The 15,452-nt window shown below is 49.6% G+C and overlaps 1 protein-coding gene across 1 annotated transcript; it reads left to right on the top strand.

Moving 5' to 3' along the window:
- The first annotated feature begins 5,110 nt into the window (after positions 1–5,110).
- Positions 5,111–14,980, top strand: LOC119104846 (uncharacterized). Its single transcript, XM_037228570.1, has 7 exons — positions 5,111–5,237; positions 11,004–11,153; positions 11,913–12,047; positions 12,423–12,623; positions 13,159–13,212; positions 13,511–13,673; positions 14,278–14,980. The coding sequence occupies exons 1-7, from the start codon at positions 5,117–5,119 to the stop codon at positions 14,393–14,395; spliced, it is 942 nt and encodes a 313-aa protein (XP_037084465.1). The 5' UTR covers positions 5,111–5,116; the 3' UTR covers positions 14,396–14,980.
- The last annotated feature ends 472 nt before the right edge of the window (positions 14,981–15,452 follow it).

The raw sequence follows: 15,452 nt of genomic DNA, 5'->3' as shown, positions 1-15,452 counted from the left end.
GGCCATTGCTTATTTCAATGAAGGGCCTTACGCTCTTGCCGGACCCCTTCTGAGAAGCTGCTTAGGCACATTGCATCATTCTGGGGCGATTTGCATGGGACCTTCCATGCCTCCCATTCGAATGGAGGGTGCCACGCTCTTGTTGGGAGTCCTATTTGTTAACCTGCCCGTTCACACCCGGGGCCCTCATCAATGGGGGCCCTCTTCATTGGGCCTTAGGTACTTCCTATTTCAATGGAGGGCCCCACGCTCTTGACGGGGGCCCTATATGTTAACCTGTTCGGGCGCACTCCATCGTTCAGAGCCCTACACATTGCGTCGTGAGCATTTCTTACTTGAATGTATGACCTAATCTTCTTAGCGGGCCCCATCTATTCAGCCGTTTGGGCCGGTGACAACTGTAGAGGATATGGGGAGGCACGGGACTATCCCCCATGGGCCATGCCGAGGGTACCTGAAGGCTCCAAAGGAGCTCATAACCGACCGGGAGGACGCAGTTTTCTGACAAAAAAAAAAACAAAAAATTGGCTACATTGGCTGTAGGCCTTTGGACCTACAGACGATCAATAACCATTGTTAGCAAAAGCAAAGAGTTCATAAGTAAACGAAGCTCATTCTTCCTTGATTGAGCAGATATTGAGTGGAGGAAATTTGGGGGCTCATTACGCTGCCTAGAGGCATTACGCTGTTGGTTGCCTGGCCCAATACGTCCACTTGCCAGGTCAATCTGATCGCTAAGGAGCTTTCCATGTTATCCTTGGTCTCTTTGCATTTTCTCGTAGGGCTTAATGTGCTGTTGGGACGCTATCTGCCTCCATGCCTAAGCATTGTTGATCGATTAGGTTTTCCTCCACAGACTCTCCCCATTCCCCCAAAAGGCTCTATACACCTTTTCCTGGGTCACATATGTCAGGGAAACGCAGTTGCTCAGGGACCCCTCTTATTAGTCTCGGGTTCTTTCCACTTGGTTGCAGGGCCTTGTGCTGTTGCTAGGGCTCTTGTAAGTAAGGCACGGAGGCACTCGACGCTCCGGGGCCCTCTGCTTTGATCAAGGGCTCTCTTTCTTTGGTCTCATTTGCGGAGGACTCTTCATTCCTATCGAGACTTGTGTTGTTAACCCGCCCTTGCACTTTTGATCGCACGGGGGTATTAATTCATGGTCTTTAATAATTCCCATTTGTTTAGAGGATCCCGTGTCATGGCCGGGGCGTTATACGTCAGCCTGCCGGGGTACTATCGATCGTTCAGGGGCCCGCCACGTTGGTCTTGCGTTCTTTTTGCTTGCTCCGAATGCTTTACACTTGTTGACGAGAGCCACTTTGTTGGCCTTCTGTGGCACCCATAATCGCTCAGGTTCCGTCCCTATTAGCCTTGGTGCCTGTGCCTTAGAGCATCAGTGGAATGTGGGCCGATGAATTTTTACGCACAATTGCCGAACATAATTTTACATGCCGCCGACACCGTGTGTGTCATTTCCCTTGGCTATTGAATATGTGACACTTATTTCATGCTCTTCAAAAAGTTTTAATGCTTTGATATCATATAATCCTCAAAAACAAAGGAAAAGTTCTGCATTAGTCATCACCCGTTAGTTGATTACGTCATCCAGCCGGCCAGCCGTAAATACATAAGCTATGAATCAAGTCTGCTTGGTTTTGGTGGTTGTTAGCAGCCAACTCAAGCTCATTTTGCCTGTTCCGAAACACTCAGCTTCAAAATCACAGCATTTAAAATAATCTGTAGAAAATGGGTGAGCTCTATGTGTATGCATGCGCAGCACGCCTGTGCTTTATAGAGCTTTGCACGGTAAGACAGATTTCCGTATCTAATAAAGAAATGAAGAAACACACACACACACACACACACACACACACACACACACACACACACACACACACACACACACACACACACACACACACACACACACACACACACACACACACACACACACATCTATATATATATATATATATATATATATATATATATATATATATATATATATATATATGTGTGTGTGTGTGTGTGTGTGTGTGTGTGTGTGTGTGTGTGTGTGTGTGTGTGTGTGTGTGTGTGTGCATTGCACACGAATTCTCTTCAAATGAAATGAACGAAACGCAAATATATTTTTTGGGAAAGAGACGTAAAAATTCAGGGGGGCCCACAATGTCGCGTTGCTCCCCCCCCCCCTTTGACGAAATCCTGGATCCGCCCCTGGACGTGTAAGAAGGAACTCAAAACACATTTTCTGGAGCACGCACAGCACAAACAAAACGTATTTCTGTTATGGACGGTGATGGTCAGCACCTGACCAGTGCCGGTCAGTCATCTTTTTAGGGTTCATTGTAAGGCTGTTTGACTGGAACCAGTTTTGAAGACACTGGATGAACTCTTCGGCGAGGCTTTCAGGTTGGACATGCCAACATGACCGGAATGGCAGAGTCAAAGTGATCGACGTAGGATAGTAGGCGGGAGGAAGAGGGGAAAGAAGCTTTATAGGTCGTTGGTGAAGATGAGAAGCAGGGCCGATGACAGAGTCCTGGGCCATCCCGTCGCTTAGGGGTGAAGTGACCGAGCAGTAGAGGGGGGACTTTTTATACTGCATAGAGGAGTACGCCATCGCCGCCGTCTCCGCGGCAATGCGGGGATCAGTGTTAAGAAAGTGAGCATTTATTACGTCCACCCGGGCGTCCATGTCGTAATCGGGAGTGTCGCCCTCTCTCTCTCTCTCTCTCTCTCTCTCTCTCTCTCTCTCTCTCTCTCTCTCTCTCTCTCTCTCTCCCTCCCTCTCTCTCTCTCTCTCTCTCTCTCTCTCTCTCTCTCTCTCTCTCTCTCTCTCTCTCTCTCTCTCTCTCTCTCTCTCTATTGATGCAACCAGAAATGCCTGAGGCGGCAGTAGGCGGCAAAGAAAAACCGCAGTAACAAGTGTTGATAGATTACAGTAAAAATAGTCAGTTGCAGGCCGAGTCCACCTAATCTAGACCAAGATTATGGCATCGCGTGGAAAGAACCGGGAGACAAATCGCGTTTGCCTCCAACCCCCTCAGATCATTCGTCGTCATCGCAAGCAATTGGTGTCAAAGCCAACAGATCCTAGGGCGATAGGACAGTTCCCAATCGATGACACCTCGCCGTGCCTTTACCATTGGATGCCACCCTCGAGCTGGCACTTTCGTCATGTTCGGAGCTGTGGGTACATTTCGCATTGACCAGGCAGATGGATTCACCGCTTTTTTAAGCGGTCTGTCTTATCTGGATTGCGGTCGCAGCTGTTCATAAACTTTGACTCATCAGAATGGTATACAATTGAACTGTGATAATATGAACAGCAGCTCTTGATAGCTACCTTACAGAAAACTCGGCACATATATACGCCAATCAGGCTGCAGCTGAGAGACGTGGGCGCATCAAAGTAAGATTGAGCACATGGGATATTATTTTACGACACACAAGAGCGTTTGTGGACCTGTCTGTCTGTCTGACCTGTCCCATCCGACCTGTCTATCAAACCTATCTATCTGACCTGTGCTGTCTGACCTATCTGCCCGAACTGTCTTGTCTGTCTGACCTATCCTGCCTGTCTGACTTGTCCTGTTTGACCTATCCTGTCTGACCTGTCCCGTCTGGCCTGTCTGACTGTCTGACCTGCCTGACTGTCTGACCTGTCTGACTGTCTGGCCGGTGCTATCTGACCTGTCTTCCTGACCTGTCTGTCGGACTAACCTATCCGTCAGACTGACCTGTCCTCTCTGACCGGTCTTGTCTGAACTGTCTGACGTTTCAAAAGCGGCTTCTCGGTTATTTTCTTTTTGTTTTCTTATTTGAGAACAGGCGTAGAATGAGGAGTTGTTGCGGGACATCATCACCAAAAAACTGAACAGCATGTCAGCCTGCAGACGGCATCCAACTAGTTCTTAATGCAGGAATCCACAGTTGCCTACCCTGGCCATGACCAAGTTATAATGAGATTCTTCGAAGCTGATATTTACCAGTGCAGCACGCAATGCCAACTGCATTACCTATAACTATGACTGCTGCTACATTGGTCACACTGCAACAGCGTCCTTAAGAAGAATAATTATGCATGCTGCATGTGCGGGCTGCAAGACGACGCCCATTTCTATTGAGTTTGTTTCCTTTTAACATTCAACTATCCCTGTCGACAGCCTTGCTTCCAAAAGTATTACGCACGAAGTCATTTTAGAGATGAATGCTGTTATCAAGCAGATGGTTCAAAAAACACACGTGCATTCAACCAGGTGCCTTTGGGACTCATCACTGGGTATGACATCACATCACATCGTTAAATATCATTGCGTCAGGTCCAGGTAGGCACAACATTATTATTTTATTGTAAGGAGAGAACAGAGCGCAAACGTTGATTTTTTCCCGAGCTCCTGCAAATTCGGACAGAATTCCTGCAAAATTATTCAGCATCTAGCGTAAATCTGAGGTAGTGAACGCATTCAATGGTTGCACCAAGCCCTAGAAACAGACCTCGTCCTCCGAAGCAAGGACATCGCCATATCTTGCAAGTGCTGCCAACGTTCCAATGTTTGCTAGGGTCGGTCTCACTGCTCCCACTCGAGACATTGGGGGCGAACACCGAGCCTCTGGTCCGTTGTGGTAGTCAAGCTCCACCTCTTCATCTTTATTCCGGCTTCTGAGTCCCCAACAGCGCGGAAAAACCGCCTCTAACACATTTGTATGGTGGTGCTCCCAGCGTCCAGTTCCCGTTGCTCGACCGCGGGCCGATCGTTCAAGCCACGTTGTCGACAGCGGTCAGATTCGCGCATTCGCCGCCGGGCGACGCGTCCGCGACAGCTTACCCGCGCTTGCCGCTGAGTCTGTACCAGCGCGCCAAACCCGCCTCTAATGCATTTTTCTGGTGACATCGCCGGGACCGGAACGTCGTGGCTAGGCCGCGTTCGATCACCCGATCTAGGCCACCGACAATGTCCATTTTCGCGCGCGCTGCCGTCCTGTGGTGTCTTTGACATCTCGCAGTCCGTGCAGGGAATGGTGGTGACTATAAAGCGAGCTGTCCGCCGGCTTTGTGCAGTTGGAAGTTGGTGCGGGTCTGTGCTGTGTCGGACCTATTGTCGCCGACGTCATGCAGCGTTTTGCGGCGGCTCTTCTGCTGGTGGTGACGGTGCGAGCTCTTCCCCAGGACATCGAGCGAGACTCAGGCGGCTATGACATGACTGGAACCGGCTACAGCGGCTCCAGCTACGGTGAGCGCCGCCGCCGAGCGAGGGTCTCGGTGTGACTACCGACGACGGACGCCCATTTGTGACGTGATGGTGTGACGCACCACCCTTCCTCTGTGATGCACCACCCTCCTGCTGTGATGCACCACCCTCCTGCTGCGATGCACCACGCTGGGAGCCACGTGAAACAAACCGGGTCGCCCGGGCACCGGGGTGTGCTTTTCACGCGCAAGCTTGGCAACGACGTGTGTTTTTCATATGGGAGCATCCTCGCCGTCGTCAGGGACGAGGGGTGGCAGGCGGGCCAAGTCTGCTGCACGGTCCTGCCGAACCCAAGGCTCGACGCTTAGGTCAAGATGGGGAAGTGTGAACGCCCCTCTGACCCTCAGAGGCTCGGCTTACTCAGAGCCAACCGCAGAGCCAGTGTCAGCTGGAGTAGCAATCAGGGGTGTCACTCTTTAAAATCGGTTTGGGGTGGGGGCTGGGGGTGGGGATGGGGTGGGGGGGGGGGTTGATTGAGCTAGCGAAGTTGGCCTAACCGGCCTTAAATCCAGATATCTTCACAGGCTTCGTTTACTTGGATTTGTGCCCACAGTCCTAATACAAAAATTATGTGGTCGGTTCCAAAACTTTTTTGATGCTGAGAAATGGCATCTCAGTTGAGACCAATTTGAAGAATGCTGATAGGTAATAATAATGGCATGCGCAGTGTGCCAGCAGTTAGCACACTTGCTGCATTTCATGGACCCAGTATTCCTTTTTGTGCTCATAGGCATTTGGGAGAGGAATGCAGAAGAGCATTGCGAGGGCTCAAGTCAGCATTGAGGGCTCAGGCCCTCCGGAAGTGTACAAAGTGTCACCTCATGCGGCAATGGGACGAGACACAGGCGAGAGCGAGAGTGTGAGCACATTCGGCACAGACGAGACTTCGGCACAGACTTCGGCACAGGCGAGAGTGCGCACACATTCGGAGGAGGTCAAGGTTGTCGTGACGTACAGCGATGGCCAGTGATTACCCGGCCCATTTACCTCACGGCTACTACCCGTGCCGTACTATCGTCTCGTCTAAAGAGGCACGCTGGGTCACGTCCAGATTGAAGCATTAAGTGCCTTCTGGCAATACCAAAGCTGAGCGGTTGGACGTCACACCGCGAGCACTTGGCATGCTCAATCTGGGCACTAGCCTAGGACAGCGATGTCTTCATTCAGAAAAGATGAACATTTTTTGTACAAAACGCCTTCAGCACCTGGTTTTTCGGCATCTTTTTGTTGAAAGTTCTTATGTTGAGTGCCCCTCATTGTCTCTGAGTGTCTCTCAAGTGTCCCTCAGGTCAGCATTCAGATTGCGAACTTGGGAGGTGTGGTGTTCCAAACATGATATTTGCCGCTGGTGGGTCAACCAGTGGCAACGCCGTCATAACCGTCGCGCGGTTTGTACTCGCCGAGCTCCCCCGTCTTTGCCTGCACTGCTGTGCCCTGCTCTGCCTTGTCTGTCTACCCTGCCCCGCTCTGCCCTGTACTGCCTAACCTGCCCTGCCTGGACGGTGAGCAGGCAGCAGCCGCGAGGACCTCAATCGCCAGAGGACCATCCATGCACCATTCCATCCAAACACGATGCGAAGACCGGTCCCATCTTTTAGACGGGTGTTTTACCCAACACAACTCTGTATCCCGCACTTGTGTGTGTGTGAACGGTGGTGGCCTTGCTTAAAGAGCGTGTTTCACATTTGTATGCGGTTTTGAGCTGAGATAGCCATCTTGAAGATCATTGGGTACAGCCCTGTCCTTGTAAAGACCCAATCCCCTCCAGTTTCCGAGCTACAACCCTCCCCCCGTAGATGTGTGGAATTTTTGGTGCAGATTATTTCATTGTCAGCCAGTCATCCATGGCGCTGCAATGACGTCATTCAAATCCTCCCATTTCATTGTCTGTGCAACGATGAAATATCTTTGCGCGGTTCGTTCACATCTGGCGTTGGTGAGCACGATGTCCAGATATAACGGGCGTCGATCGGCTCCTAATAAATATTATGCCAGATACGATGGCGTCAAGGGCCCTCTCCCTAAAAATCCACATATTCTGGTCATTTCGGTTGCGTTTATGACCTTCTTGGCCGTTTATGTAAGGCTTTGTATGGTGCGTTGATCGTTTTCGTAGTATCGATACAGGAAGTTAACAAAGTTTTAACGTTTCGATCAGTCCGGTTAGCATTCCCAAGATAGTTCTTACGTTCAAATTATGTAGTCACAAGCACAGTATACGCACAACAGTTTGGTTCCATCGAATCCCTTCATAAATGACGTTGGGAACGGCGTCACTACAGCGAAAGTTTGTGATTGGCACAGCGGCCTGCATGGGCCGGCTTCCGAGAAGCACAATGGCTGAAGCCTGAACCGGTGCGTCATTCTCACTATAAACCAGATACTACTTCGTTCAACAAAGCTCAAGTATGCTTCGAAGAGAGCCACTAGAGTGCACGCCATGGGGGAAATTAAAGCCATAGCATATCGATAAGACAGTAGTAAGAGCCTTATTCCTCGGCGAAAAACCAGCTGAATGGAGATAGACATGGGTTGATATTTCGGCAACATGCCTTTATCGAAACAATAGCAGAAGCAAATTGAAAGTTGCTTACCGATGATCTTACTAAATTTTTCAGTTTTTTTGGAAACAGCAAGTCACAGTTTTTACAGGACACCACCATTCAGGGTATCAGCAAAGGGCGATTGTTAGCCATTACCACGACACAGTGCGTACTTAAGAATCAGAATGCACGAAAACACGTATGCATGCAAACGAATTCAAGAAAACAGGCACCACACATCACGCTTCATTGAAACATGCAAGCGAGTTGAAGTAAACACGCATCACGCATCGCGCATCAGTTGTACATGCAAGCGATTTAAATTAACAGGCATCGCACATGACGCATCAGGCATCATTTACACCTGTCAACGATTTTAAGCTAACACACATCACACATCATGTCACTTATCACGGTCGCATAATCGGTCATGATGAGCCCTGTACGTTAAGGTTTGGCCATCGACTTTTCAGAAGGTCAGATTCACATATTTTCCTGTCTGGGTGGTCCTGTGCTCTGTAGGTGACTTTGAGCTCTAAAAGGGGCATAGGGTACATGCCTCTCTCGATTTCAGCCTGAAAGTGCTTTGCCAAAAAATAGCAACAAAAAGGGGCATTTCCTGTTAGGTTTTTAGCGTCTCACAGGTGTTCAGTATATGTGAAACGAATGTGGCGAATTTTTTTTATTATTTTATTTTTATAAATTTGATCCTAACCCTTTGAATGGATGGATTTCTGGGATCAGAGCTCACGCTAAGCAGTGCTTGTTGTGTAAGCTCTGAGCCCCACCATCCGATCACGCAATCCCAGGAACGGCAGAATTTAGTGGCGAAAGCTTAACGTGCCGCAATGCTCGGCGCGGTCCGTCCTGCCCTCTGACGTCAACTGACCTTTAGCGCGACCGCTGCCACCGGCCGCAGGCCATACCTGTCAAGGGCAAATAGCGAGCGCCCTAAAGCGACTCGAACTCACCCAGCCACGGGTGGGTGGATCGGAAGGCAGGCGCTCTAACCAACTGAGCCACCGGGACGGACATATGGACTCAACGACATTGACTATGTCCCTCTCATTTCCAAATTTGTATACATGACATCAATTGCTATCCGGGCACTTAGAGGCCTCGAGATGGAAAATTTCACCAGACATTTTTTTTTTTAGCTTATTGTCGTTCTTCCAAGCTATGCGTACGCGCAGTTTTGATTTTTTAACGATGAGTTTTATTTTACAAAGCAAATTGCAAACAAAAGGAGTTACAAAGCAAATAAACTATGTCAGGTAGCGTTAAGAATCCGTCGTCCGATACGACGTATTCCCGCCTCCTATTACCCATCCCATCACGCGGTCTTGACATTTTAAATTTCTCCAAGATTCTACCTAAACGTCGCGGATTCTATCATCACATGTCTGCAGCGCCCATTAGACCAGTGATAGCTGCGTGCAGTGGTCATTCAGAAACAACTGCGTGTCTTTCAGAGAAAATACTTAACAAACTCTTGAGGCTTTTATACCACGCATCTGTGAGAGAGGGCAGTATTTCCTTCTCTGTAGATGCTATCAATTTAGATGGCAATATGCCTTTCACTCAAGGCCATTCATTCATTCATTCAAGGCCATTCATCATATGCCATTCATTCAAGGCCATTCACACAGTAAAATAAGTGAACCTTCTTTTAGAGGAAGTCAGCGACCAGACATTAACGTAGTGTTGATCATCGGCGATCATGCGAAGGTGGTGAGTGCCTTGACATGTGATACCTGTTAACATAATCTTTCCATGTATGAGTGGTATCTGACACGTGATGTGTGATGCCTGTTTAATTGAAATCGTTTGCTTTTATAAGTGATGTGTGATGCCCGCTTACTCGAAATTGTTTACTTGAAACTGCTTGCGTGCTTGAATGTGTTATACGTCATGCCTGTTAACTTGAATTTGTTTGCGTGTGCACGTTTTTTGCGCATTTTAATTCTTAGTTAGATGTGCGCCGTATCAGAGAAATAGCTAGCAACTGTCCATTGTTTGATCCCCTGAATGTTGGTGACGTGTACAAACTGTAACTTGCTGTTCTGAAAAACCCTGAACAATCCAGCAGTGTTGGGAGGCAATTTTTAATTGCTACTGATATTTGTTTTTATAGAGGTATACAGCCGAAATACCACGTCTATTATTCAATTATGCTGTTTGTTCTATCAGAAATAAGGCTGTTAGTGATCTCTCATCAGTATATGGATTCATTTAATGCACAGGACAACGGTTTGGATTCCGCATACCTTTTAGACTAAACCGAATGTTTGCGTCTTTCATATAATTCATTACAAGCACCTTTTGACAAATTAGTGTGTCGTTAATATTGCAGAGCACATACACGTTAAAAAAGCAGGGCAAATGAAATGTCTTGCGCTCAAGGCGGTGAGCAAGGAGTCCTAGAAGACTTTTGCCGCAGAAGCGCCTACTTCAGATAAACATTCTGAGGTATTCAGAAAGATTTCAAGAAAACTGACATTGCTGATCAAATCGTACGCGACTGATCTAGCAATAAGCAAAAGGTACAAAGGGACAGTACGCTTCATTTAAAAGGTAATGCTATGCTACGATAGACTCTCCGCAGACACGACGCTTAACTACGTCACTGGTAACAGCTTCCGCCTTTGTCCACAAACGCGGCGTGCGAATACGTCAAAGGTAACAACGTCCGCCTCCGTCCACGGACGTGCCGTGCGAGTGTATCACTTGTAGCAACATCCGCCTCTGTAGACAGACACGGCGTGCAATTACGTCACCGGTAGCAACTCCCGCCTCAGTCCACAGACACGGCGTGCAATTACGTCACTGGTGACAACATCCGCCTCTGTCCACAGACACGGCATGCAATTACATCACTGGTAACAACATCCGCCTCTGTCCACAGACACGGCGTGCAATTTCGTCACTGGTAACAACATTCACCCCTTTCCGCAGAAGTGGGCGCTGCCGATGATAACCGCTGGTTGACAGTGACAGTACACCTTGGTATGTGAAAAGATGCCAAAGCGAGGGTCGCCATGGCAAAAAGAATTAATTCCACGGATTCTTAGAAGAGCTGTGATCTCTTCATACCTTGACATCCCCCACACACCGGGAGGAATCATAGCTGGTGTGTGAAAGGTCACAAATTGTCATGTCCTGCTCTGGCGCTATATTTTTAACCATGACATCATTGTTCCCGCAGGCACAGGGTACGGGCACGAGGTGTGCGACATAGACTGTTCGCACCTGAACTTGGTGGCGCTGGCGGCGGTTGGAGCCGCTCTCATCGCCCTCGTCAGCTACATGATATATCAGGCTGCCGCGGCGAGTACCTCTGGACGGTTACTGCAGGGTATGTGCCGCGGGGATAGGTGGACAGGAGAGAGAACAGAGAGAGAGAGAGAGAGAGAGAGAGAGAGAGAGAGAGAGGGGGGGGGGGGGGGGGGGGAGAGGGAGGGAGAGAGAGAGGCAAATACATGGTGGCGGATGGTCATTTAATGATACTTATGGAGTGCAGAGAGTGGAGAACAAGGAGTGAATGATTGACGCTGAATATTGAGGACTTGGGTGGTGGGGATAATCAAAAGGCACACTTAGGTAATGATTGACGCGTTCCACAGGGCGTAGGTCTTTGCAATACTGATGGCATGGGTGCAGGCATGGGTGCCATGTTTACGAAATGTCGGTAGCATACATTAAAAAACGGTACATAGGCTGTATACGCTTATGGTACAATCGTTGCTGCATTGGTTTTTTGTTGTCATCATGATCTTCAGTCATACCGTTTTTGCGATTGTCAACGCATAGGATAAGATCAAGCTTGAATGTAACCGTTACTCTGTCACAAGGTATAACGAGGTGGTAACCTAGAGGAACATCTCACATTGTTCTGGTGTTTAAAACACCGTACTAGCACTTTCGATATACCAGGTGCAAATGGTTTTACGCATCTATAGACTGGCCATCATGTCTACGCAGCAGACGGTGACCCGCCACCTCAGTCGTAAAAGCGGCGACGTGGCGCCTTCGGACCGTGACCGAACACAACCACCCTCCGAAAGTTAGGCAACCTAGATGACCACACATGTGACGGATATGCCCGTGTTTGCAGACAACAACCCGTTCGACAGGATGCTGGACGTGAGCTCAGTGGCCCAGGTCTGTACTGCTTTACAGCAGCAGTACGAGAGCGAGTCGAACGCCATCGGGTCCCGTTCCTTCGAAAAGCCGTGCGGCTGCATAGAGGGTAGGTCAGGACCTGGTGACCTCTGCCGGTATTGGTTTCTGTGACCCATGGCGTTTGCCTGCCTCCCTGTTACCCTCCTCCTCAGTTTGTGTCGGCCATGAGCTCATAACACATGGTTGGCCATACGCCATAACCTCCGTCAGTATTGGCATTGCTCGCGACCTAAGATGTTATCAGCCTTAACGCCATCAATCATGCAGGATGTGATTAGCCCCCTTGATCAACCCAATCATCCCTGACCTACGCCGGGCCTGGAAGTGGTTCATGACCACAGACCGTGTCACCAGTGATTATGTGACCTCTGCCAGTGCCGGGCGTGGCTCCTCTCAGTAACACACATCCTGGTGTCACAGTGACTTCTGGTGTTTTCGCCAGGTACGGTGGGCGCGTTGGCCGGGTTCGCCGCCCTCGGTGGCCTGCTGGCGTTTGCTCTGTCGCAGTCCGCCGCAGCGCTGGCCGCCGCCTCGACAACAGCAGCCACCACCACCGCAGCCACCACCGAAACCACCACCGTCGCCACCACCACCGAAGCAACCACCACCACCACCGTGGCTCCGGCAGGGCGCTCTTTGGACGGTGAGCAGGGCGGGAGCGGGCCCTAAGCAGTGAGGCCCGGTGAGCGGGCCTAGTGAGCGGTCCTGGTGGAGCAGGTCTTCTCCAGCAGGCCTAGTACAGCAGGTCTCATCCAGTGGGCCTGTTACATCAGGCCTCCTCCAGACGTCTGGTGTAGCGGGACTCCTCCAGCAAACCTGAGCTGAGCGGCATGGTTCTCCACCATGCCGCTCAGCTCAGCATGCCTCTCCTTACCGCCCTGGACTGTCGCTGGGTCTGGGGCGCCGACGGGTTGACTGTCGTGACGTCTAGGGCGCTGACGGGTGGACCGTCGCAAGGTCTGAAGCGCTTTCGGTTAAACTGTCGCTAGGTCTGGAGCGCTGACAGGTAGACCGTCGATTTTAGCAGCTGTAGTCACAAAATCGCAAAGTAGAAATTGCTAAGGGACGAGCGTAACGTAAGGTGCTCGAACCATGGCCTGCGGCCATCAAGTATTCATGCTGACTTTGACCGCGCACGCTTTTCTGTTTTATTACCGACTTTGTCCTAATCTCCTCAGATTCTGACCCGGAGCTAGAGCAGTACTTTACGGCGGACGTAACCAACAGCATTGGTGAGTGACTTTTAGAGCGGGAGATTGTCACCTGTTGTTGGCCAGCTGGCAGCTGAACAAAAGGGGGGAGATTACCACTTGTCGTCAACTGTTAGCTGAACAACCATACACCTGAATACAGTGAACTACCATAGTAGTGGGCAGACCCCCATACAAGAGTTCTCGGCGCTATGCGTTTCGTTTCACCAAAACCAATCAAAAGGCTCGTGAAAAAGTTCTACCAACAATCGCCGTCTCGGGATATGAGCATATCTCCCTCATCGCCGACCACCTGGCACTGCCGCTGCTCCGCCGACAGAGATGCTGAGGTCTGGGTCCGTGCTGCTGCCACTGCTGTCGAGCACGGCTGACCTGCTCTGGGCCGGTGAGGAATCCTCCTGCCAGCAGTACCGGCTCTGCCAGCTCGGCCAGCTTGCACGTCGCTCCGGTCCACCTTACAGCGTGGCCGTACCCCTAGCCAGGTATGTTGGGGGAGGGCAGTTGGCAAATGAATGGGTATGTTCAACATTCCGGGCGGAAGAATGAATGACTGTAGACGGGAGGGCATAACACTGTTGCGTGCAATAGAACTTGCGTATACAGGGAACACCGACGCCTACGTGTTAATCCAACGTGTTCCCTTAATTGAAATTGATCACACCTCATGGTGGACTCAGTCCTTCCCACAGCAGCAAAAGATATAATATAGTCGTTCGAAAGATCCATTATGTCAACCAATCGAATTCAAACGCGGGAGCTGCCAACCACTTGGGCTACAGAACGTAACAGAATCGTCAAGGTGCATTTTTCAGTGATCCGTGCGTGTTTGCAGTTTTCTGCTTCTTTCTGTCCCCAGCCTGCCACTGTCCTCAGAATGTGCAGCGGTGTGCTGACCTCTGTTGACCCTCTTATGACCTTTGGTGCGCAGTTGTGACCTGAGTTGACTGTCCTGTGCTCCATCGTGACGCCGTCTAGACCAGCATGGTGTGCGATGTGCGCACCTGGTGATATCTGGCGACATCTGGTGACATCTGGTGACATCTGGTGACTGCGCGACATCTGTGACCGGGTCCCTCGCTGTTGCAGTCTGCCGCTATCCTGGATCAAGAGCAAGTTCCAGGGCTCCAGGATCACCGACCTGTGCTGGACGATGGCCTCCATGGGCCGGACTACTGACTGCTCGACCATGTACAAGAGCTGCTGAGCTGACACGAACGCGGCCGCTCACATGCCTACGACTCCATGTGCGCGCAATGATAAGGGCTGTCATTAAAGCGGCGCAAAACATCACACAGCGACTTGCAGGGAGCCTGGTTACGTTCTCAGCTACGGAAAGTTTGTACGCTTGGACGAGACACCAGGCGAGGGATGATGGATAACTTGAGACGAAACGACTGCCGCAACATTGCTGGATGTCGGAGCACACTTTCGCGTGGTGCTAAAGCACCTCACGATAAGTTTAGGTGGTTGGCTCTCAAGCCCAGTCGTGGGTCATTCCAGTGACCAAATATTCATTTCAGCCGGGTCTCACCAAAAGTCCTACTTTTTTTACTACTCGAAGTCATCGAAAGTAGAAGAAGGGTGTCGTTAAAGCATGTCTCTATTCATTTCGCGATAGAAGGTCTCGTAGAGCTGTCTTCCCTTGTCATATTTTTACGCACTTCTTGGTTGCTCAGGTGCTGGATTGTTGTCACTTGTTATTGTTATTCTGTGAAAATGGTTCACTTAATGATTACTGTGTGATGCAAGAATCGCATGCCATGCTAAGTGTTGCTATATGATCCTTTTCGGTGCATTTCTTTTAGATGCATATATATATATATATATAACTGTACACGTGTGGTTTATATACATACATGTATATATATATATATATATATACATATATATATGCATACATATATATATATATATATATATATATATATATATATATAGTTTGTTGCTATTGTTATTTTCTGCAACACGCATATATATAACTTGACATTGTACTTTTACCCCAACTCCAAAACTGATGTGATGCGCAAATGGTAAAATATACGAACACGCAACGTACCGTCCCTATGTAGTATTACCAGAAGCGAAATGTGCCAACGATGATGACTAGCGTTCCAAGAGTCACAATGTGCGACCCGAGCGCGCATGCGCCACCAACGGTCGCCATCCGCCAGTTCGTTCCAGCGCCGACATACGAGAGTCCATCTGACGGGTACATCTGGCGGTACATCTGTTTGGAGCCGGTCTCATACAGCTGACAAGGC

Source organism: Pollicipes pollicipes, unplaced genomic scaffold (assembly GCF_011947565.3).
Source record: "Pollicipes pollicipes isolate AB1234 unplaced genomic scaffold, Ppol_2.1 Scaffold_6052;HRSCAF=7182_pilon_pilon_pilon, whole genome shotgun sequence".
Lineage (NCBI taxonomy): Eukaryota > Metazoa > Arthropoda > Thecostraca > Pollicipedomorpha > Pollicipedidae > Pollicipes > Pollicipes pollicipes.
This window is presented reverse-complemented; position numbering and strand designations above follow the sequence as displayed.